Source organism: Bubalus bubalis, chromosome 13 (genome assembly GCF_019923935.1).
Source record: "Bubalus bubalis isolate 160015118507 breed Murrah chromosome 13, NDDB_SH_1, whole genome shotgun sequence".
Lineage (NCBI taxonomy): Eukaryota > Metazoa > Chordata > Mammalia > Artiodactyla > Bovidae > Bubalus > Bubalus bubalis.
Genome location: NC_059169.1, coordinates 76057975 through 76083282, shown reverse-complemented (window position 1 = coordinate 76083282; position 25308 = coordinate 76057975). Strand labels below are relative to the sequence as shown.

The window sequence follows — 25308 nt, the reverse complement described above, 5'->3', positions numbered from 1 at the left end:
ACAAATTAAAGTCACAAACTAGGACTGCACATTGTTTAGGAAGTGCCAGCCTCAGTGTTAAGTTTTCTGTAGATAAAATTCATTTGAGTAGCTTATCTCTCACTCCCCTCTTCCAGGCAATCAAGACTTGTTCCACTTTGCATTTTTATATAAAATTTGTGTGTCCCAAGAGGGTTTTAACTGAATATATTTGCATGCAGCATATACTATAGGCACCTAGATATGATGAAGGTTTTGTTAATAAGCATTTCTAATACAAGGGAGATTTTCTGCTGTGCTCCTAGCCTTTTAGAGTGACTTAGGGCAGGCCTACTGTATCCTGGATATGGGTTTAGTTATTCCAAGGGCAGATTCCAGAGAAATTCCACAGTACTGCTGACCCCTCCAGATGTATCACAAGTCCAGGGGACTCCCAAAATCATTCTGCCTACAAGTGTTCTTCAGAAAAGAACTAGAATCTCCCCCCTCTCTCTAGCTTGCTCCAAAGCAGTTCTGAACCCGCAGTCTATCATTCTGTCTCTATCACAGTCCTTATCCAGATTCCAGAAGCTGCAGGAGAGCTCTCTATGGCCCCAGCATTTGGGTGTCCACAAAATATGAATGGCCAAACTCAACTAGTAGAGTGGCACATTTAATTCAGGGGGCAACTGCAAGATCCATTTCACCAATCTTAGAAACTCTTTCTCTGGAACTTGCCTGGTGGTCCAGTGGTTACGATTCTGCGCTTCTAACACGGGACTGGAAATTCAATCCCTGGTTGGGGAACTGAGATCCCACATGCCACATGGTGTGGCCAAAAATAAAATAAATAAAAAAAAAAAGAAAAAAGGAACTTCTCTCTACTTTTGGCCATTCCTTTGGATGATTACTCTCTCTCTGACTACAAAATGGTGTAAGTACCTACGTATTTTGGGTAGGGTTTGGGCAGGAAGTCACATCTGTAATCAAACTTCCATTAAATAAAGTTAAATAAAACACTGAGGTGGAGAGGTAGTGGAGAAATGAAGGGAAAATTAAACTCCCAAATTTAATCAAACTGTAAATCTTGAATCTTACTTCTCGTTAAACAGCCTCATATATTGATTCAAAATGAGTTTCACATCCTTTTTTTTTTTTTTTTTCTTTGCCCAGCCCTGAACTGCAAATGCTAATACGAGAGACCACTTTGAAAGATCAAAAGTGAAGGAAAAGTTCTGGAAAATTTGGAGTTGGTTGTACCTAATTTTTATTGAAGATCCTGATTTACAAAATTTATTCTTCTAAACAGACATGAATTTACCCATTTTTAAGTTTTTTTTTCCCTAAGATTAGAGACCTCAGTCGAGTTCTCCCGTGTCCTCCCATTCACCTCCATTGTGTAAAGCATTTCTAACCTTTAGAGGTGGCTGACTGAAAAAAATGCTGTGTGGTGTGTGTGTCTATACAGACAGCCCCCGACTTACAGTGGTTCCACTTAATGATTTCTCGACTTTATGATAGTGTGAGAGCAGTGTGCATTTAGTAAGAACCGTAGTTTGAATTTTGGCTTTTCCTGGGCTAGCCACACCCCCCGTGACGCTGGACAGCCGTATCGAGCTGCGGCTCCCTGTCAGCCACGCGACCGTGAGGGGAACAGCCAACACGCTGAGAACTACTCTGGACCCTACAGCCAGCTCTGTCTTAAAGTTTCAGTACTGTAGTCAATAAGCTACATGAGATATTCAGCACTTTATTATAAGTAGACTTGTGTTAGATGGTTGCCTGTTAGCTCATGCAAGCGTTCGGAGGTAGGCTGGGCTAGGCTATGACGTTTGGTGAGTGAAAGAAAAGTGAAAGTATTAGTCACTCAGTTTGTATCTGACTCTCTGAGACTCCATTGACTGCCCGGCTCCTCTGTCCATGGAATTCTCCGGGCAAGAATACTGCAATGGTGGCCATTCCCTTCTCCAGGGCATCTTCCAGACCCAGGGATGGAACCTGGGTCTCCTGCATTGCAGGCAGATTCTTTAGTGTTTGAGCCACTAGGGAAGTTAGGTGTATTAGATCCATTTTTGACTTGGATATTTTCAACTTAAGATGAGTTTATTGGCATGTAACCCCATCATAAACTGAGGAAGATCTGTGTGTGTGTATGTGTAATATAAATGCTGCAAAATAAATTTATATATGCAAAATAAATACTGTGTGTGTATATATAGGGGCTTCCTGGGTGGCTCACATGTTAAAGAATCTGCCTGCAATGCAGGAGACCTGGGTTCCATCCCTGGGTCAGAAAGGAGGAAATGGCAACCCACTCCAGTATTCTGGCCTGGAGAATTCCATGGATAGAGGAGCCTAGCAGGCTACAGTCCATGGGATCCCAAAGAGTTGGACATAACTGAGCGACTTCAGGGTATGTGTATGTATATATATGCATATATATGTATGTATGTATGTGTGTGTGTATATATAGATATAAAAAATCTAGCTAGCTAGCTATATAGTTGGAGAAGGCAATGGCACCCCACTCCAGTATTCTTGCCTGGAAAATCCCACGGATGGAGGAGCCTGGTGGGCTGCAGTCCATGGGGTCGCACAGAGTCAGACACGACTGAAGCGACTTAGCAGCAGCAGCAGCAGCTGCTATATAGTAATTATGTAGCTGATATTGTAAATGAACTGTGTTCTCCAAGTAGAACATAAAAGTAGCAGCAATCTATACTGACAGGAAAGAAGTAAAGAAAATGGACACTGTTCCCATTTTTTTAAAACTGCCAAGTGGTCTATATTACTCAGACTTAAAGAGGGAGCGTTTACTGTTGATCATTAATTATGTACTCCAGTTATACCCTAAAAGCACTGTGGGAGAAACCACAACTTTGTCACACTGAGCAAAAGAGAAACTGTTGTCAAGAGTCTGACATATTTTTCAGTAAAAGAAAAATCCAGTTGCCAACTACATATGGGTTCATTTTGGGCTCCTGGAACCAACAACACATCAGCATGTCTTATGAAACTCATGCACGGCTGTATATCATCACAGAAAAAAAAAATAATTGGTTTTCCTTGGAGTATCTCTAAGTTGATGTCATATTCAATAACCCTGTAGTTGAAAAATCTATATGTGATGGATGAAGTCTGGACTGTCTTTTGAGTTTAATTCCTCCCGTGCCAGATTCTCCAGGACCTGAGGTATCTGTAGTTCTGAGGTGAGTGCCTGCAGTATTTAGAAAATGCAGCCACGTGCTACTCCTGCCAGATAATGAACCATGGAAGAACAGTTTGTCTCACGTGGACCACAGCCTCATTCCTCACTCTTAACCACACCGAGGGGGAGCCCGGCTAACCTTGGGACCTGACACCAGGCTCAGTGCTGAGGTGTGGCTGAGTCGGCGCTGTGCATCGGGAGCGAGGCTGCTGGCTTCGCCTCCTCTGGATCTGACGACTTTGGGAACAGCCTGAAATATACGGGCTTCCAAGGTGGGGTCCCAGGCCTGCTATCAACACATCACCATCAGGAACACTTCCTTGTGAGACTGAGTACTACCTTTGTATATGCTGATGGATTGGGGGTTTGGGTTTAGCAGATGCATGGATACAGAATGGACAGGCAACAAGGTCCTACTGTCGAGGACAGGGAGCTATACTCAATGTCCTGTACTAAACCACAGCAGAAGAGTACGAAAAAGAATGGATACATATGTATCCTTCTACTTCTCTGTCTATCTGCTCTATTAATTTTTGAGAATTTGATAGTGAAACTCCAACTAAAAATCTTCATTTATCTACTTAAAAAATAACTGTAATGTATCATGAACTATATGTAACTTTGTTCTGTATTTTCCAAGTCTCCTGTAAATGTGTTATCATACTTAAGTAATTTTAAAAATTAAACAAACAAAAAAGAATGTGTGTACGTGTGTGTGTGTATATATATGTGTATGTGTGTGTGTGTGTATGTATAACTGGGCCACTTAGCTGTAGACTGGTAATTAACACAACATTGTAATTTAGCTGTATTTCAATAAAAATAATTTTAAAAAGAACATTTAGAGCTTTCTCTGGACCTGGCAAAGAAAAAGCCAACCTTGATACATTTTGTGGGGCAGCTGAATATGTTTTAGGCAAACACCAACTTTTTTCCTTCTTTCTCTTCTTTAGTGAGCATCTCGTTTCATTTACCTTGGATAAATGAACCCAGACTTGGGCAGGGAATCCTGGTCAGCTGTCCTAGACTAGCCCAGCTCTGTGGTCTAGATGCCCCTGTATCGTTAGTGCTGCAGGTCTGGCCTTGGAGCTGACCTCAGGGCATGGCTGCTCCTGAGTCTGGGGATCTGGTTTCGGGTAGAAGATCCCCTTTGGACTGAATCCAACCTGGCCTCCAGTTGTGGCTGCATCTTGAAATCAAGATTTGTAACATGTGACCTGCAAGTTAATCTGTTTTTCTTGTATTCAGTTTTATGTTGGATAACCAACTACTATACATGGTTGGAAAGTGAAAGTTGCTCAGTCGTGTCCGACTCTTTGTGACCTCATGGACTATATATTCCATGGAATTCTCCAGGCCAGAACACTGGAGTGGGTAGCCTTTCCTTTCTCCAGGGGATCTTCCCAAACCAGGGATGGAACTCAGGGATGGAACCCAGGTCTCCCGCGCTGCACGACAGATTCTTTACCAGCTGAGCCACAAGGGAAGCCCAAGAGCAAAGTCCCAACTGGCTGGTCTGCCCCTGATTTGTAATGTGTGTAATACAATCTTGATGAAGCTAATCCTATCTTTGACCAGAAGACAAAGCTTTTAAATCATCAACATGTTGGAGGTGAATAACTTAAAAATACTGTTTAAGTGAATTATTACTAATGAGAGAACAGATGAGGAAAACAGAATTTCCTTACCAATCAGCAGAGCTTCTTTCTCTGATTTTAAGCCTTGGCTTCTTTTCTCAGTGTTGTTCTCTCGGTCTTGGTTGACCAATGCGACTGTCAATACGTTGATTTCCTATAAAGTCAAAAAACAAAATCATGTAGGTTTTTTGTGCATTCCGACAAAAGCAACGAGGTCTTTTAAAGTCTATAAGAGAGGTCACTGCTTCTATTTATAGCCGAAGATCAACTTTTATAACTGGCTGGCCTATTTACCCAAGAGTAGAAAAGTAATTCTAAAACCTAGGTTCCCAGCTACTGCTTCTAGTGAACTAAGTACTAAATAACTGAAAAAGTGGCACATTTTGTACAAATTGTGTTACTTTTGTCCACGTTTTGATAAAACTCTGTTAGCAAAAAAAAAAAAAAAAAAAAAAAATTGACCATAGCTAACTTTAAGAAGTTTTGAAGTATGAAAATTTTCCTGAAAGGCATATACAGAATAATTTACAATATTATGTGAGTAATCTGTGTCAGTGTATGAGGACACAGGCCTGCTGGGAAGGTCAGAAAGAACTGGTAGGAGTGTTTAAGTGGAGTAAGTATATCCTTATACACAACTGCAAAAGGAAGATAAAGCAAAGGTTGGGAAATTCTTTTCTTTGAAAACTAAAAATGAAGAATTGTACAAGTTGGTATGGGAGGCTGGACTATTTTTAGTTTTTTATATGGTCTTTTTAATTGAAAAAGAGAAAAAGATTTAACTCATATTGTCCCAGACTTGATATCAGGACTCATAATGGGAATAATTTAATAGAAAATCAAGTTTAATGATCGGAGACCTGTATATATGCGATGGCAGAATCATTAGTGTAGTTGAGCCTTGTTGGAGGGCAATTTCTCACTGAAAGATACGTCTCAAAGAAGGACTAGCCCACTGATAAAGAATTAAGGATAGGGGCTTCCCTGGTGACTCAGTGGTAAAAAAAAAAATTCCACCTGCCAATGCAGGAGACATGAGTTTGAGCCCTGGTCAGGGAGGATCCACATGCTGGGGAGCAATTAAGCTTGTGTGCCACAACTATTGAGCCTGTGATCTAGAAGCCTGGAGCTGCGACTGCTGAGCCTGAACCCCACAACAAGAGAAGTCACTGCAATGAGAAGCCCGCTCACGGCGACTAGAAAGTAGCCCTCACTCTGCACAACTGGAGGGAAGCCCATTGAGCAATGAAGACACAGCACGGCAAAAAAACAAAACAAAAAAACAAAACTGTCACCTTAAAAAAAAAAAAGAATTAAGGACACTGTTTCCATTAGCGGATGGATTCTGTCAGAAGGACAGAGGGTAGGGAGGCAGGGACAGAGGACAACTTAGATGGTTTGGCCAGTGATCCCAGGATTGGAGCTGGTTACTCCAGCTATTTAGCTATTTACTCCAGATATTTAGCTAACTTTTACATATTAACAAAGCTGGCCAGATAAAAGAATACAGGAAATTGTTAGGAGCGTGTTGAGTCTGTAAAGAGCACACTGCGACCTGAAGGCATTCAAATTAAGAATGATCCGGGGCAAGTCTGGAGCCCGTTAGACATAAAAGGTCATGAGAATGAAAGATGCTCTTATACTTGCACAGAAGGGATCTTGGAAACCAGTCCCAGCAGAAACACAATCCAGAACTTGAAAACAATAAACCCAAAGGTTTATGTAGATGAGATGAGAACACTTGATGAAGAGTCACAGACAGTTCCTTCTGTGATGAAGCAAGCGTTTTAAGGGCTAGTAGAGAAGGCAATGGCACCCCACTCCAGTACTCTTGCCTGGGAAATTCCATGGATGGAGGAGCCTGGTGGGCTGCAGTCCGTGGGGTCGCACAGAGTTGGGCACGACTGAGCGACTTCACTTTCACTTTTCACTTTCATGCATTGGAGAAGGAAATGGCAACCCACTCCAGTGTTCTTGCCTGGAGAATCCCAGGGACAGAGGAGCCTGGTGGGCTGCCGTCTATGGGGTCGCACAGAGTCGGACATGACTGAAGCGACTTAGCAGCAGCAACAGAGATGTATCAAGAAAGAGGATGGATCAACATTAACCAGGATGATGACAGTGTTATTTAAGAGAAATATAAATAATGAACTTCAGGGCTGAGTGGAAACAGTATCTCTGAGAAGGGGTGCTCTGTTAATAGCCAGGATGATGACGGGGGCCAAATGAGATCACGAGCAGAGTTTAGCAGACAAGAGACCCACATTAGCTGCCAAAACTGAGTGGTGTCCTGGGGCATCACACAGCTGAGGATCCAGGTTTTCGGGGGAATATGGACCACAGAGGGCAGGCAGCAGGTCAGAAACCAGCAAGAAGAGGAAGGGCGGGCCAGACTAAGGCCAGTCAAGAGTGCTGTAAGGCATCCATCCTCATGTCCAAAGCTGAAGTCATAAAAGAAAGGGACTGTGAGCAGCCTCCAATAAATGTGGCTCAGTCAACAAGGACTCAGACGTGCCTCACCAGTGACTGTTGCTTTGATGATTGTTTTAGGGTAGGATACATGAGGTTGGAAAACTGGAAGTCCTGGGAGCACCCTTCTGTGTAAATATTTCTTCAGACTGAAAATCGCAGCCTATGCTCTGCTCTTAGTATAAAATCCACGCTTTAAGTCTAAATCCTAGTCTGACCTTAAGGGTTTCATATTCTCTACTTAGGATGTTACAACTTATCTATTTAGTAATTGGGGAACATCTTTTACTACGACATTGGATCACAGGTTAGAAAGACTTAGGCCCATTTCTTAAAAAAAAAATTAACTTTAATTTCCCCCTCAAATCTATGGAATATAGAAGGAACTTTCACCATCAGAAGCATAAAACTGTTGTTCAGTCATTCAGTCCTGTCTGACTCTCTGCGACCACGTGGACTGCAGTACACCGGGATTCCCTGTCCTTCACCATCTCCTGGAGTTGGCTCAAACTCATGCCCATTGAGTCGGTGATGCCATCCAACCATCTCAGCGTCTGTCGTCCCCTTCTCCTCCCGCCTTCAATCTTCTTCAGCATCAGGGTCTTTTCCAATGAGTCAGCTCTTTGCACCAGGTGGCCAAAGTATTAGAGCTTCAGCCTCAGCATCAGTCCCTCCAATGCATATTCAGGATTGATTTCCTTTAGGATGGACTGGTTGGATCTCCTTGCAGTCCAAGGGACTCTCAAGGGTCTTCTCCAACATCACAGTTCAAAAACATTAATTCTTCAGCACTCAGTCTTCTATATGGTCCAACTCTCACATTCATACATGACTACTGGAAAAACCATAGCTTTGACCATATGGACCTTTGTTGGCAAAGTAACATCTCTGCTTTTTAATATCCTGTCTAGGTTTGTCATAGCTTTTCTTCCAAGGAGCAGGTATCTTTCAATTCCATGGCTGCAGTCACTGTCTGCAGTGATTTTAGAGCCCAAGAAAATAGTCTCTCACTGTTTCCATTGTTTCCCTATTTGCCATGAAGTGGAAAATAGAATTTGTATCTTTTATCCCATACAAATTCTTTGCCCTGATAGATGTAATATGCCCTTAAGAATTACATGTCTACTAGTGAAGGTGTTCCAGGTGCTTAAGAGACTGAAAACTGGATACAGTAAGTGCAGATTGGGTTAGGAAGTAAGAGAGGTTATCAAGGACAAATTGCTAATAGTGTACAAAGTATACACTAGGAAGGAAACATTAGGATGGGGATCAAGAGTTTCTTCACCATGAGATCAATAGGATTATGAAATAGTATTCCAAGGGCAGTGGCAAGAACACCATTCACTTGACATGGTCGAAAAGCACTCCAGACTAGAAAATGCACAATAAGTAACAATCCTGCACTTGGCAGGAGAATGAGCCAGATTATCTAATAAATCTTTTCGCTGTCTACCTTTTAACTCTAATTTCTGTGACACTTACAGGGAATCATGAAAGGCCTGGAAGAAGAGGTTTTCAATAACTGGAAACTACAGATGCCATGGAGGGTTTTTTCAGACTTCTGAAAGGTTAGCTACTCAAAGGCAGACATTTCTCCTTTAAGAGTCCTTGTCAATTACTTTAAGAGATGGTCAAAGTAATTTATCCATTTAGAGAAGCTCTTTTTCAATAATTTACTGAGCTAGGTTCGTGCTTTGTTGTTTTGTTTTTGTTCTCCTCCACCTACCAAGCCCCTAAGAACCAAGTACATGACTTCTCCAGCCTTATAAAATCTTCGTGTTACTCCTTTCCTTATTCCTGTGACCTCCTTAACTTTCATGCTAATTCCACCACAAAGTTTCTCGGATACATGGTGTATACCCACTGTGGCTACTGCCTCACCACCTGGAACCTCAGCTTTCTCATTACTCACCCCCTGAAACTATCCTTTGAACTGCTTATATTTTTCTCAGTCTGTGTACCATGTGATGTTTGACATCACTCACTCATCCCTTCTTAAACCCTCTGCCTCACTTGCTTCTGTTACATAAGAAGTCCTGGTCTTTTTCCTCCTAATTGTTAATTTCATCTTCATTGGCTTTTTTATTCCCTCTGTTGGCCCAAGGGTTTCCCTGGTGGCTCAGGTGGTAAAAAATCTGTCTGTAATGCGGGAGAACTGGGTTCAATCCCTGGATTGGGAACATCCCCTGGAGAAGGGAATGGCAACTCAGTCCAGTATTCTTTCCTGGAGAATTCCATGCATAGAGAAGCCTGGTGGGCTACAGTCCATGGGGTCACAAAGAGTCGGACACGACTGAGCAACTAACACACTGCTGGCCCAGTACACATGGATAAAATGGTAACTTTCTTATACTCTTAACTGGGGTACTTTTGCCAAAGCTCAGTCACCACTTTTTCTCCTCTATTTCCTTTGATCAGAGTTCTTTCATTCTCCTGGGTTCATCTATCATCACAGTTCACGCTTTACCTTCTGTTCCTTATCATCAATTGACCCCTGGGCTTGCTTGCTTTATCACTTCCCATTTCAAATTCAAAATGAAAGGTGGGGGGCTCCCCCGGTGACACAGTGGATAGGAATCCACCTGCCAATGCCAGGGACATGGATTCAATCCTGGGTCCAGGAACATTTCACATGCCATGGAGCAACTAAGCCTGTTGCCACAACTGCTGAACCCGAGTGCCCTGAGAGCCGCAGGCTGCAACTGCTGACCCTTCATGCCCTGAGAGCCACACGCTGCAACTGCTGACCCCGTGTGCCCTGAGAGCCGCACGCTGCAACTGCTGACCCCGTGTGCCCTGAGAGCCGCACGCTGCAACTGCTGACCCTGCATGCCCTGAGAGCTGCACACTTCAACTGCTGACCCTGTGTGCCCTGAGAGCCGCACGCTGCAACTGCTGACCCCGTGTGCCCTGAGAGCCGCACGCTGCAACTGCTGACCCTGCGTGCCCTGAGAGCCGCACGCTGCAACTGCTGACCCTGCATGCCCTGAGAGCTGCACACTTCAACTGCTGACCCTGTGTGCCCTGAGAGCCGCACACTGCAACTGCTGAGCCCGCGTGCAGCAACTAATAAGGCCTGTGCACCTAGAGGCCGTGCTCCACAATAAGAGAAGCCACTGCAGTGAGAAGCCGCTGCCCTGCAAGGAGGAGTAGCCCCTACTTGCTGCAACTAGAGAAAGCCTGAGTGCAGCAACAAAGACCCAGTGCAACCAAATAAATAAAGAAAAATAAATAAATTCACAAAAATGAGAGCTGGTCGGGAGGTGGCAGAAGGCACACTACATGCTTAAGTTTTGCCTTGGCTCTTCTACGAACAATGAGTTGACCTTGGGCAAGGAAAGCAACATCTTCAAGCCTCGGATCAATAGTCTAAAAATGAGGGTGCTGGAGAGGGTTCATCATCTCTGAATGTATGCGTCATGGAACCCCATCAGCTCTAAAATTAACTAGGAGCAGATCTCTAGAATTTCCAGTCTGTTACTTCTTTCTTCTGTTTTATAATATAGGACTTCTATTTAAAACTTCATTTAAAGGGATGTCCTCATTTTTATTAAAACATTTTTGATTATTCTTTTTTTAACGTAAATTTATTTATTTTAATTAGAGGCTAATTACTTTACAATATTGTATTGGTTTTGCCATACATCAACATGAATCCGCCACAGGTGTACATGTGATTATTCTTTATAAAGTCCATTATTGTCTTAAAAATTAATGTAAATGCATATTATATGCAAAACAACATGATTTCAGAATAGAAAAAAAGAGGCATTCTTTAAGGTGCAATTCTTAGCCCCGGTATACTGTCTGTACTTAACCATCTGTTAAAACTCTGCGGAGGAGCGTGTGTCGGGGGTGGGGGTCAGGATAGGAGTTAAATACTTATTTATTTATTATTTAAAGTAATACCTTAATAAGTATTTGCCGAGGGAGGAGGGAGGAGGGTTCAGGATGGGGAACACGTGTATACCTGTGGCTGATTCATGTTGATATATGGCAAAACCAATACAATATTGTAAAGTTAAAAAATAAAACAAATAAAACAAATAATAAAAAAACAGTACAAAAAGGGTTCAAAAAAGTTTAAAATATGTGCAGACTGTGACTTTAGAGGGTAAGAAAGTAACAGTATATGACAAAATATGTTCATTAGGAGGAAAACAAAGTTCAAAATTTATAAGACATAACATTTCTTTAAATAAATGAAAGCAAAGTAAATCAACAGATAATAGTAACTACAAAATATAAAATAATTCAATGTATTAGAACAAGGTACGCTTCAGTTACATTATGATGTTCCTCTCTAATTATTTAGTCTGGAATAAAAGTCAGTGTTCTCACCTCACACCAGTCAGAATGGCCATCATCAAAAAAAAAAAACCTATAAACAGTAAATGCAAGAGAGGATGTGGAGAAAAGAGAACCCCACTGCACTGTTGCTGGGAGTGTAAACTGGCACAGCCACTCTGAAGAGCAGTATGGAGATTCCTTAACAATCTAGGAGTAAAACTACCCTATGACCCAGCAAACCCACTACTGGGCATATACCCTGACAAAATCACAATTCTAAAAGATACATGTATCCCGATGTTCATTGCTGTACTATTTACAATAGCCAGGACATGGAAGCAACCGAGGTGCCCACTGACAGATGAATGGATAAGGAAGTAGTGGTACATATACACAATGGACTATTACTCAGACATAAAGAGCAAAGAATGTGAGTCAGTTGTAGTGAGGTGGATGAACCTAGAACCTGTTACACAGAGTGAAGTCAATCAGAAAGAGAAGAACAAATACTGTACAGTAACACATGTATATGGAATCTAGAAAAACAGTACTGACGAACCTATTTACAGAAAAGAAGTGGAGATGCAGACCCAGAGGAGGACTTGTGGACACAGCAGAGGAAGAGGGCAGGATTAACTGAGAAAGAGGCACTGACGTATAATATACACAACCACGTGTCGAGCAGCTAACTAGTGGGGAGTTGCTCCGTAACACAGGGAGCCCAGCCCGGCACTCTGTGACGACCTCGAGGGATGGGATGGAAGCAGGGAGGGAGGCTCCCGAGGGGGGTGATATATGTATCTAGTCTAGATGTATACGGATAGCTAATTCTCCTTTCTGTATAGCAAAAACCAATACAGCAATGTAGAGCAATTATCCTCTAATTAAAAAATTAATTAAAAATAAAAGACTGCATCCTTTGGAATGAGTGGAATGTCCTTATTTTAAAAATGTGTGCATCCAGGTCCCTCCTGATGTGGTGCTTCTTCTAAAATTCTATAATGCCTACATTCTAAAATGTCCAGTTCACCTCACCTGTCAGGGCTGCATTTTCTTCTAACTTTTCTCTTTCACTAGTAGCAGCATCATCCTTCCACTTGCAGGCCTTTGGTTCATCCTCTCCTGCCCCCAAAGACCTTTCTAGATCAGGATCCCATCGAGGATCTGTGAAATCTCTCTCCTGCTTCTCTCCCATCACCACTCCCAGTGCTCTACTCTCAGTCCGCTTCATTTCTTCCTTGGACCACAGCAGGGACCTCCCGCTTTGTCTCTGCGTCTGGCTTCTCCCTCTTCAAGTCGACCTTATATGGTATTACCAGATCAGTTTTCTAAAAACGCCAGTTTCACCTTGTCAGTCTCCACTTCAAAACTCAGATGCTTGGGGACTTCCCTGGTAGCTCAGTGGCTAAGACTGTGCTCCAAATGCTGGGTTCTATCCCTGGTCGGGGACCTAGATCCCACATGCTGGAACTGAGACCCAGTGCAGCCACATAAAAACAAAAATTAAAAAAACAAAACAAAACACCACCACTTTGGATACTTTCTGATAACCCGTGGAAAAACGCCAGATTGAGCCTGGCATTTTGGATTCAGTCCTCCCCTTACAGCCTCTCTTCTTTAGATGGTAGGTCCAGATACATTCTTAGAAAACCCTCTCCTCTTTTCTTCACCACCTCCTACATGTATTTTTATACACAGTACAAATCCCATATCTCTTAGCACCATTGATTCCAGGCTATTTGTAAGCTTCCCTTATCTCAACACATTTCCTATGTCACTTAGTGTGGCAGTTGCCCACTTGCACATCTGGCATAAACTGAGGATCACCTGTGTTTGCTTCTGCAAAACTGCCAGCTCCTGCAGGGCACTCACATATCCCAGCAAGTGAGGCAGCCTGGCCAGGTGGGACCTGTGTTCCGATTCTGTCCCCATTATTTACGTACTGGATAACTTCAGGCAGGGTGTCTCTGAACTGTCTTACATAAACCATGGAGAACAACGTATGCCTATCCCTCCAGGGTGCTGTGAAGACCAAATGTCATCCGTGAAATGGTGCTTTTGAAGACTATAACCTTCTAGGAATACTGTGCCATCACTGTTATTAAGATCATTATTTCCTTTTATTATTCTCAGGACCGACTGGGTACAGAACAGGCGCATATACATACTTGGGGTACTCCACCTACGGGAGAGTTCTGTGTAAGACCCTGGCTACGGTTACACAAAAGCACGTGTGCAAAAGGGGCAAACTGCAGCAGGCTTCGAACTGTGCATAGTCCGTTTTCCTAATGCTCCGTGGCACTCTTACTATCCTGCTATCCTCTGATTTAGAAAGAAATAAAAAGACGCCGTTCTGCAGAGCTGTACGTAAGCACACTCGGTAGCTGATTACTGAATAACACACCAAATGACATTCCCCCGCCCCCGCCACACACATCTGAGATAAGGAGACCTCCACCCTGTGGCCCTCAAAGGGCTACTAGAGCAAGGTGAATGAGAGAGTCGTCAAGATTCGCTTGGTCAAGATTCACCGTGTCGCCTCCCCACTGCCAACACCACGCCGTAAGACTCTGGTTCCTTCTCCGCCTCCTTTGTTCCATGTTTGTGCCCAGGCCTTAATCCTAGACATCACACGCCATGAAGCCAGGGGCCCTGCAGACAACCGTCAAGATGCCGATCGGCTGCTTCAGCAGCCTTTACTTAACGCTTTTTCAAGATACCAAAGCAATCCATCAAGTGCCATGGCAGTCTCTAGTAGCCTTCAGCTAGTTTACACAAGATTAGAACCACAGTCGGGGAGGAAGAATGGATTCTTTTTTTTTTTTGAAGCATGGATTCTTCTCCTGCTTTTCTTTATGAGCCAGTGACTAAGATGGTTATACAGCAGGTACCCCTGATAAATGAAGGACAATAAATGAAGGCTGATAAATGAAGGATGACCCATAAACAACGGCCTGGAATAGTGAAAGGATATTCCCAGGTGGCACAGTGGTAAAAGAATCCACCCACCAATGCTGGGCACATAGGAGACAGAGGTTCCATCCCTGGGTCGGGAAGATTCCCTGGAGGCTGAAATGGCAACCCGCTCCAGTGTTCTTGCCTGGAAAATCCCACGGGCAGAGGAGCCTAGCGGGCTACATCCACGGGGTTGCAAAGAGTTGGCCATGACTGAGCACTCACACACAGAACGGCGGGAAAATGGTGGATTTAGACACAGAAGACTGGTCCTAAGCGCGACTCACTTGCTGTGGGCCCTCATTTCATTATCTCTCTTTGTTAAAGGTGGACTTGGTAGTGGATGAGCCCTACAGTCTCTTCTTGCCCCCAGATTTCATCTCTGCTATGTGCTCTTTTCCCTGACTTGGCACTTCCATCCAAGTAAGACAGCCAGCTTGGCACTGACGATATATACTTACCCTGCATTTCAGTGCCAATAAAAATTAGAGAGAAAAGAAAAGGAAGAGGGAAGAAAAAAAAAACATTTAAAAAGCAAATGGATGGGAAAAGGATTGTCGAGAATGAATATCTGAGTAAGCTTCAAGATTCCTTAAGGTTCAAGGGAATGTAAGAATGGATCAACCCCCAAGAGTAAACATGATGGCAGGGATTTTCTGTGGCTTAGAAGTTCCAAGGCCCCACTAATCTTACCAGTTGCTGAAGCTCGGTACCACCAGTCCTGAGGGTCAGGGCCCCCCACCCACCTTTGCTCAGCAGCCTTTGATGTCCAGGGTCTGCAGAGGGGAGCCTCAGAGAGACCGTCTGAGAGCAGACGTGTGGCTCCTGCCCTCAGCCAAGAGGCAGGGATTCATCACAGCACTAGCTCATTTTCTGTGCTGGGATGTTCCACCTCATTGGGTTTCAATGCCTGGACTTAGACCCAGAGGGCATGCATCATGTCCTAAGACACCTAAAAGATTTTCTAAGATTTCCAATCGCAAAGATTAAAACGGGTGAGAACCGATTAAGAAATCAGCCGAAACTCCACTACTTTGCCCACCTGATGTGAAGAACTGACTCATTCTGAAAAGACCCTGAGGCTGGGAAAGATTGAAGGAGGGAGGAGAAGGGGACGACAGAGGGTGAGATGGTTGGATGGCATCACTGACTCAATGAGTTTGGGTAGACTCTGGGAGTTGGTGATGGACAAGGAGACCTGGCGTGCTGCAGTCCATGGGGTTGCAAAGAGTCAGACATGACTGTGACTGAACTGAACTGACTGATTAAGAAAGAGAAAACTCAGGGTAGTTTAGTTACCTGAGATAAAGCATTTCTCCCGGTGGCTTTCTTTCTAGATCATCCTTGGTGATATTTATTTAATAAACACAGACAGTGCTTACTCTGTGTAGGCAGTATTATAAGAACCTTATGGGGACTTCCCTGGTGGCCCAGTGGCTAAGACTCTGCGCTCCCAGGTTCAATCCCTGGTCGGGGAACTAGATCCCACATGCTATAACTAAAATGATCCCACAATCCACAGTGAAGACAGAAGATCCCGTGTGCCACGACTAAGACCCAGCACAGCCAAATACAGAAATAAGTAATTGAACAAAGAACTTTACACACACGAACTCATGCAATCCTCCTCGGGAAGACTGAGCCCTAGGAGATCAGCACTGCTGCACTGCCATTTTACAGATGAGGCAAGCGAGGACTGGAGCGGCTGCGGACTTGCGTGAGATCACAGAACCAGTAAGGAGCAGACTGTGGATGTGACCCTGCGCTGTCTCCCTCTAGGGTCTTAACCACTGTGCTGAGTTCCCTCTCTGGCCCTTGTAAATTGCAGAATGCCTGTTGAGTCCTGGGCCCCCTCTGTCATCAGTCCTGGCCCACTGGGGAGTCAGCAGGGGCTCCAGGCTGGCTGATGAGTGGTGGCTCGGGGGCAGCTGCGAACGCAGAGGGGAGCAGGGAGGAGAGTCGTGGTCCCGGGTTCCCCCTGCCCAAGCCAGAAGGGGCCTGGCTTGGGAGCAGGGTTAGTGGGGACGGGCCTGGCTCTCTGCTGCTATTACGTGGTGACTCCCTGTCCTTTGGACAAGTGTGACTTGTTGTAACCATGGTCCATGCAACAGGGAAGGGTTTCAAAGGCAGGATGCTGGGGCCAGTGAGGAGGAGGAAGATGCTGCATGCATGCCCTCCTGGTTTTGAAGATGTGTGCGGGGGAAAGCTGGGGTCAGGGCATGCTCCAAAGACCAAGGGAGGGCCGTGGGTGGGTCTGGCTGAGAGAGGGAAGAGGCTCGGGCAGGGGGAACACGGGGGAGCCCCAGCCACACTCCAGGTAAGTTGAGGTGATGGGAGAAGACAGAAAATCGGGGGATACAGAAGCCATTCTACAGGAAGAATGGGGACTTCCCTGGTGGTCCAGTGGTTAAGACTCTGTGCTTCCAATGTAAGGGATATGGGTTCGATCCTTGGTCAGGGAACTAACATCCCACATGCCATGCCTTGTGGCCAAGAAAATACAAAAAAAAAGAAAAAATAAAGAATGAACAGATTGTGTGTGTGTGAAGCAGAAAGTCTGGACAACTAGCAGAATAATGATACCAGAATCAGGGGTCACAGAGAATGAGAAGGACTGGCCCCAGCAGTTGAGCAATACTGGAGGTAGCTGGAAAGTTAACACTTAAACACATAACGAAAGCACTCATAATAAATACTCGAAATTAACTCTGTACTACTGTCTAACTCTGTCCGAATCGTGGACAGGTAGCTGAAAGTACGGGTGGGTCCTGACCTCAGGACAGCATCTGGGCTGGGAGCGGCTCTCCAGCCACCCTCCGTCTCCGCCCCCCGCAGGTAACAGCTGCCACTTGCTGTACCCCCGCCATCCTTCGGTGTCTCTGCCAGGACTTTGTGCGACCGTGCCACCTGCAGGCATTTCTCTACATGGGGACAGTGTCCTCAGGGGTACACAGTCCTCTGCACACAGCTAAATCTGCAACCAATATTTTTTTTTAAAAGAATAAATAGTAAGTAGACTTGGTAATCTTTGTTGAATTAAATCAAGCGAGTCTGTTATTACATGGAGAGGCATAAATTTTGTAGACGAAACTGACTGGCAGTCATAGGATCAGGTCAGTACCCCCGGTCAGGAGTGATTTACCAGGAGTCTGTTGTTCAGTTGCTAAGTTGTGTCTGACTCTTTGTGACCCCATGAACTGCAGCTCGCCAGGCTTCTCTGTCCTTCACTATCTCCCAGAGTTTGCTCAGACTCCTGTCCTAGACTGGAAGTCTAGGAGGACTACGTGTAATGAAAAGAGAAAATAAACAATGCAGTTGCTTTGGGTATTTTACATCCTTTGGTCCCTAAATGTATTTGTTGAGGCATCATTTTAAAGTAAAATAATTTCTTTACTAGTTTAGATTCAGTTGGTACAAAGTTAATTTTGAGTTTGTATCTGTCGTTATTGCTTTCAATATGTTTTAAAGTATTAACATTTTTGGGGACGTCACATTATAAGCTTATAACTCTTTTCTTTCTTTTTTAAACTTAAGAGTTCTCCAGTTCACTTTAATTTTTAAAACATTTCTTGGCTTTCTCATTACAAATAAATATGTATTTATAAATAAACATATATTTTTAATATAGAACATTGACAGAATATAGATTTTAAAAAATAACTGGAATTCTACTATCCAGTTATAAGCACTATTAACATTCAGTTATCTTACCTTTCATATTTTACATATAACCCTCCTCCCACATACATGTACACATATATTTACTATTATATAATATACATAGACACATGAATGCATATATACAGTTGTGTGTGTGTGTAGTTCAATTCTTTTTTTAATCTATTTTTTAATTGAAGGATAATTGCTTTACAGAATTTCTGTTTTCTGTCAAACATCAACATGAATCGGCCATAGGTATGGGATTATCCCACAAATACTTTTAATAAGAAAACTCTGATAGGGAAGAGCAATTTCAATTTTGTGATGTTTTCCATTAAATACTAAGAGCATACTGCTGCCCGGATCACAGCTTAATTATGGCTATCACAGTTCACACCAAGCTTAAACTGTGGTCCCAAGCTGGTGATTAGATGACTTTCTATTGGCATAGTTTTGTGGCAGCCACATTAAATAAAAGTGATGTAAATGTAAGAAAAATCACACTTTTGTCTTCCTTTAACTCCATTCAGTGAAGCGCAGGTTGCAGTATTTTGTTTTACTGTATGCTACTACGGATGTTGCCAAATGAAAAAAAATACCCTTGATCTCAGAAACAGTTGTGTATTTCTCTTCAGTACATAAAAAATGTAACCCCTACTACTGTATCTACCCAAGTCCATACCTTCATAGCCTGAAAAAGTACTGACATGAAAAATCTCCTTAACCAATAAAAATGGAGCAGCAAATAGAAGAAACTAAAGCGAAATACTTCTAAATGTATGTATGTGCATCCAGAATTAGTCAGCTTGATTCATCTTGTATGATACTGACTCTATTGCCGGTAAAGATTAATTGTATTATGGCGCTCTTGGCATGTTATTTTCCCAGTCCATTTCTCAGTATGACATTTCTTATTTTTCTCCGCTACAAAGCACCCACTATCATAATTTTCACCTGCTGAGTTTACATTACTAATGATAATATTAAAATTCAGTGTTTTTTTTGACCTTTATAGAGGTAAATTAGGTCATGAGAATAGATGGGATGCAATCTGATAAATGGGAAAGAGAGACATTTAATTATGATTAAAGTAAGATCAAATTCCACAGGGCTTGCCAGCCATACTGAGATCTCAGTAAACATTAAAGCATCTCCCCTCCTCCATGCACCAAAATCCAATTCTCTCTCCTCACGGCCTTCCGGCATACGCCAGCTCTGAGAAATACTCCAAGAATGGAGTGGTCTGGATTGCTGATGCATGGTGCATGATAGATGTAGAATTAGGAGTCCTCTGAACTAAAAAAATAATGGCACTGATAGTTAGCCCTTGCTGAGTGCTTGGTAGCTACCAGGACCCAGCCCTGCTAGCCTCCCCACTTTACAGATGATAAAATCAAGGCATAAATAAGTTAGTTTCCTAAGCTCACATACCCATAAAGTGGTGGCTGTAAGACCCGGCTCCAGGGAGTCAGCCTGTCGAGCTGTTAGTCTATACTGCCCCTGTGCAAGGTACTTCTCAGGGAATCACAACTTCTGGACTTTGCTCAAGTCTCTAATCCCAGCCCAAGTCCCTTCCTTGCTGAGAGGACTGAAGCCAATGTTTGGGGATTTCCCTCTTCAGCATCTGCTGTCTCCACAATGGGCCATGGGCTCTCTGAGAATGGTGACTGAGCTGTAGTCACGCGTGCTCCCAACACACAGCACTGTGTCTAGGACACTACCCTGCCCATCACGTGGACTTGGGTGGACACAGGAGCATCTGGTTGTGAGTAGTTCCCAAATGGCTGTGATTTCTTATAAACCAGAATCAGGTGATTCCTAGCTGTATATTTTCCTTCTGGCGTTGAATCACAGCAAAGTTCAACCTTTAGACTTAAGTCTCTGGACACCTCAGTTCAGTATAATCCAATTCACTGAACCTCCATCACTCTCTTATCCATCAAATATGAATTGAGTATGTACTACATGGTTGGTTTTATGCTAGATAAGAGTCAAAGATGGCTAATAGTGTTTCCTGCTCTGAAAGAACTTAAGAGTCTAGAGGATGGATAGGCACATAAAATATATTTAAATGCAGTGTGATGTAACTCTGACAAGTGCTGGCTTTAGGGGCTGTGGAAGCCCACAGTGGCTTAATCTGGACTGGACAGTAGGCAGTAGCTACTCAAAGTGTGGCCTGCAGATTGATGGCACTGGGAGCTTAATCAAGTGCAAGTTCTCAGACCTCAGCCCAAACCTTCCCAATCTCTAAGCGGGGCACAACAAGCTGTGCTTTAAGAATTCTGCTCTCCTTTTGATTCTGTTGCTTACTAAAGTTTGAGTAGCACCACCTTAGAGAGTATAAAATTCACAGAGGCGCTAACCATCAGGCAAGAAAACTTACACCAAATCAAATCTGTAAAATAAGAAAGCTGGATGAGCAATCCCTGCTACTTCAATTCTAACTTTCACCACTGGCAAGACTTCTGTACACATCTTACACTGAACTGCAACGAAATGAGCTTAATCTCTGAGATCAGCTGCAGATAATATATAGAAGGAATCACCTAATCAGGCCAAAGAGATTCACAGAGCTGTCTGAATTATGTCCATCAATCAATAAGTATTAGAAATGTATTCTATTACAGATGTGCCTACATACATAGGCTCATCACTGTGTTAGGTTCTGGAACGCATACCTACATATTATGGGCCTTTAAGGCACTTAAACCTGAGTTGAGGAGCCTATCATATCTGGGTGGTTCAGAATGTTTGAGACAATGATAAATTCTGTGGGAATAAGAAGAAGATGGTCATTAACTTGGGCTGATCCCAAGAAGTGGGAACTCAGCTGGGCTTAAACACAGTAGAATTTGCATTGCGGACCCAAAGCATGACATGAAAGATGGAGGAAAACTGAGTTACCAATTAAAAAAGTCTCACTATTTAGAGTTTTTAGTGAATGGTGCTGGGGAAGATTGAGGGCAGGAGGAGAAGGGGACGACAGAGGATGAGATGACTGGATGGCATCACCGACTCAATGGACACGGGTTTGGGTGAACTCCGGCAGCTGGTGATGGACAAGGAGGCCTGGCGTGCTGCGGTTCATGGGTTTGCAAAGAGTTGGACATGACTGAGTGACTGAACTGAACTGAACTTTGACCTGTTGACTAAAGTCATTTATTTAGGAGACCGGGTCAACAGTTACTCCCAGTAGCAGACCAATAGTCATTTCTGTTCTGACTAAGGGGACCAACCTGAGAATTGGTATGTAAAATGTCCAGGAACCACACCCAAGCTTACAGTGGTACAACATGCCATACTTCTGCGCACGTGTGTCTGTGTGTGTATACACGTGGTGACAGGAGCAGGGAATTACACCCGCACAGGTGTGGGAGCTTTACACAGGTCATGCTTGAAGACTTCTGCCCTAGCTTCAAGTCCTCCTTCTCAAAGCTGGCATGGAAAGAAATTGTGCAGATTCTGAAAGTCTCATGAACATAAGCAGCTTATGAGCATACGCTGAACAGTTTGGAAACTGTCCAGACAAAGAAAGGCACTCTGAGATCTCACAGGGAAGCTGACCTAACAATAAAAATGACGGCGATGCTGAGCATCATGGCCACAAATCTCTCCTACAAGGGCAGTTTCAGGGCTGGAAAGGCTGAGGCTTAGAGGATTTTCTTGGGGGGAAGAAAAGGAACAGAAATCTTAAAACAACAATGACAAACAAAACCTATTAAGTGTTCTGAGGCTGTGAGTCTCTCTAGAGAGAACATAAGATGTGAAGGCCTCTCCCATCAGCAGGAGTGGATGGAAGCTTTCCTTCCCAGCTCAACAGTCTGCTCTGCCTGGATCGGGAAGACATGGAGGAGGGCGACACAGAGGTTGGCGGGCAGAAGTTCTGAAATTTTGTGAGACCGTAAGTCAGGTTTCGGAGAAGGCAATGGCATCCCACTCCAGTACTCTTGCCTGGAAAATCCCATGGATGGAGGAGCCTGGTAGGCTGCAGTCCATGGGGTCGCTAAGAGTCAGACACGACTGAGCGACTTCACTTTCACTTTTCACTTTCATGCATTGGAGAAGGAAATGGCAACCCACTCCAGTGTTCTTGCCTGGAGAATCCCAGGAATGGTAGAGTCTGTTGGGCTGCCGTCTATGGGGTCGCACAGAGTCGAACACAACTGAAGCGACTTAGCAGCAGCAGCAAATCAGGTTTAAAGCTACAAGTAGGAGCTGCGCGGCCTTCCTGAAGGTGTGGTTACGCTGCCCCGTTCCGGATAGCTACAGACAGGATGTCTGGTGCCTGGGAGCGCAGGGTGGCCGGGTGGCCCTCTGGGCAGGGTGGGCAGGCTGGGAAGGAGGGAGGGGGTGCTGCATTTGGCCATGAACTCATGGCTGGGGGCATGATTCTCACTTGTCAGGCCCTCAACAGGGTGGGGTGCAGGGGCGGGGGGAAAGAGGAGCCTCTATCAGAGCAAGAAGGGCTTGTGAGGCTGAGGGACTGGAATGCACTTCACTTGCTGGCAGGTCATCTGAAATTTCCAAGTCTGACCTTTACAACCCCCTCCAGGAAGTCTGCTAGGATTGCAGCTGCAGATTAGCATCTGGGTTGTTTTTTTTTTTTTTTTTTGGCCTAGAATTCCAGGGTAAACTTATTTTGGGGTAAAGTTTCCATGACATGGGCATATTTGTATGACGACGTACACCTTTGGTGAAGGCAGTTTGGCCAACTCGAGCTGGCAGGGACGGGTCCACACCCATTGGTTAGCAACCCTTGCTCTTCTGCCTGTGGTTTTACAAGTGCTGGCGGCCGCAGAAAGTGATGGAAACTTAGGAAAACTCTTCCTGTGGCGATCTGCTCTGCCCCACCTCCCCTTTTTTTCTTCTTCCACCTACTTTTCTTCTTTGTCACTTTCCTACACATTTCCTCGAAGAAATGCCACAGTCTCGTGAGTTATGTGCCGCTGTGATGGATGAGGTCTGGAGATGAGCAGTGTGTGTGCAGAGAGAGAGGCTGACCGCCCTGCACAGAGTTCTAGAAACCTCTTGAGACCCCAGGAAGCGCCGAGCAGGAAATCCTTGAGCGAGACCAGTGTCACGGGTGGTGAGCTGGGCTACGCTGACCCCAGCCTGGGAAGAAGCATCTCTTACTTCCCTTTCTACTGGTCCCCGTGGTGGGAAGAAACGAGGACTGCGGAAATCACTGCATGACGTTTAATATTATAAAAACAACAACGGGGCTTCCCCAGTGGTCCAGGGGTTAAGGATCCGCCTCGCCATGCAGGTGAGGACCTGTGTTTGATCCCTGGTCCGGGAGGATCCTGCCTGTGGTGGGGTGACTAGGCCCGTGGGCCACGACTACTGAGCTTGTGCTCTAGAGTCCGGGGGCTGCAACTACTGAGCCCATGGGCCGCAAATACCGAAGCCCGCAGACCGAGAATTCTGCAGCAAGAGAAGCCACCGTACTGCAACCAGACAGGAGCTCCTGCTCGCCGCAACTAGAGAAAGTCTGCACACAGCAATGAAGACCCAGTACAGCCAAAGATTAAAAAAGAAAAAACAAATGTCTAGGAAGCCCTATGGCTCCTAAGAAACACAGAGGACTAACAAGAGAGGATGCCCACCCCCTGGTGAACCCCTATTCCCCAGCGTTTTCAGAGCCACTGATCCCAGTGACGTGCCAGCAGGAACGGAAGCCGCCTCAGAGAAGAAGGTGCCCTGTGTTCCCCTACCTCTTCCAGAGGCCCCAGAACCACTTCCGTCCACCTTCTGGGCCTCTGGCTTTTTTCATAAACGCTCCTCAGCCTTCTTCCTGTTCTGTTCTGAGCAGCACACCTTGCAGGGCTAGGCAGGATCTCCTGGGAGAAAGGGGTTGCGCTCTCTGGGTTTATTACACTTCAGAATGATGCTGCCTGCACTCAGCTCAGGTCTGTGTATTTCTGTCTGTGTCTCTTGCTGACGGTTTGGAGTTTCCATGTATCTGCTGGGCCATCTTAGAAAAGAAAAGTGAATTTTCTATTTGGGCTTGGAACTCTTTTCATTCTTTTACTTGAACCTTCTTCTCAACTGCGTGTATCCTCCTGAGACAGTGGACTAGCCTCCATTTGTACAGGGGTAGTCTGGGTCTGAGGTCCACACAGAGAACAGACTCTGCCCCCGCCAGGCCACCAGGAAGATGGCCCTCTAGTTCACAGCACAAATTCCTCTGATAACATGTCTCCGCCTTGTTTTCTAAATCATTTATGAAGGCTATACAGTTTGCCTGTATCTTCAGAATGCAGACTTTTTTCATGCCTTTTTTGGGGTCACACTGCACAGTATGTGGGATCTTAGTTCCCTGACTGACCAGGGATCGAACCCACGCCCCCGGCATTGGAAGTGCAGAGTCTTAACCACTGGATCACCAGGGAAGTCCCAGAATGTAGACATTCTTGGGAGCTATTTCCCTTTCCAATTGAGAACTCAGTACCCACTCTCTGTGGTAACTCTGTGTCTTTCCAGCTGCATCAGTCAAGTCCCACTTCTGTGCGACCCCATGCATTGTAGCCCACCAGGCTCCTCTGTTCATGAGATTCTCCAGGCAAGAATAGTGAGTGGGTTGCCATGCCCTCCTCCAGAGGTTCTTCCCAATAAGGGATCTAACTCATATTTCCTGCATCTCCTGTTGCAGGCAGATTCTTTACTGCTGAGCCACTGTGGAAATCCCTCGATGTGGTAACATCCAGACATTATTATCTGTTGTTTACTTCATCACTTACCATGTAGGCGATGAGCTTTAATCTTTTTAAAGAATCAGAGAGGAGTCTGGGGAGATAGGATACATGTATATATATGGCTGAGTCCCTTTGCTGTCCACTTGAAACTATTCCAACATTGTTAATCAGCTATACTCCAATACAAAATAAAAAGTTAAAAAAAATAAAGAATCAGTGGATCTTCCTCTAACAGTTCAGTTCAGTTCAGTCATGTCCGACTCTTTGCGACCCCATGGACTGCAGCACGCCAGGCCTCCCTGTCCATCACCAGTTCCTGGAGTTTACTCAAACTCATGTCCATTGACTCGGTGATGCTATCCAACCATCTCAGCCTCTGTCATCCCCTTCTCCTCCTGCCTTCAATCTTTCCCAGCATCAGGGTCTTTTCCAATGA

General features: G+C 44.5%; 1 protein-coding gene across 7 annotated transcripts in view; it reads right to left on the bottom strand.

Annotated features, from left to right (window-relative positions):
• ENOX1 (ecto-NOX disulfide-thiol exchanger 1) overlaps positions 1-25308 on the bottom strand; it is a 303170-nt gene that overhangs the window by 32898 nt on the left and 244964 nt on the right. For all 7 annotated transcript variants that reach the window (XM_044926837.2, XM_044926836.2, XM_044926838.2 and 4 more), the window contains one exon: positions 4855-4957. In XM_044926837.2, coding sequence (XP_044782772.2) covers positions 4855-4957 — 103 coding nt within the window. The remainder of the gene's footprint in view (positions 1-4854; positions 4958-25308) is intronic.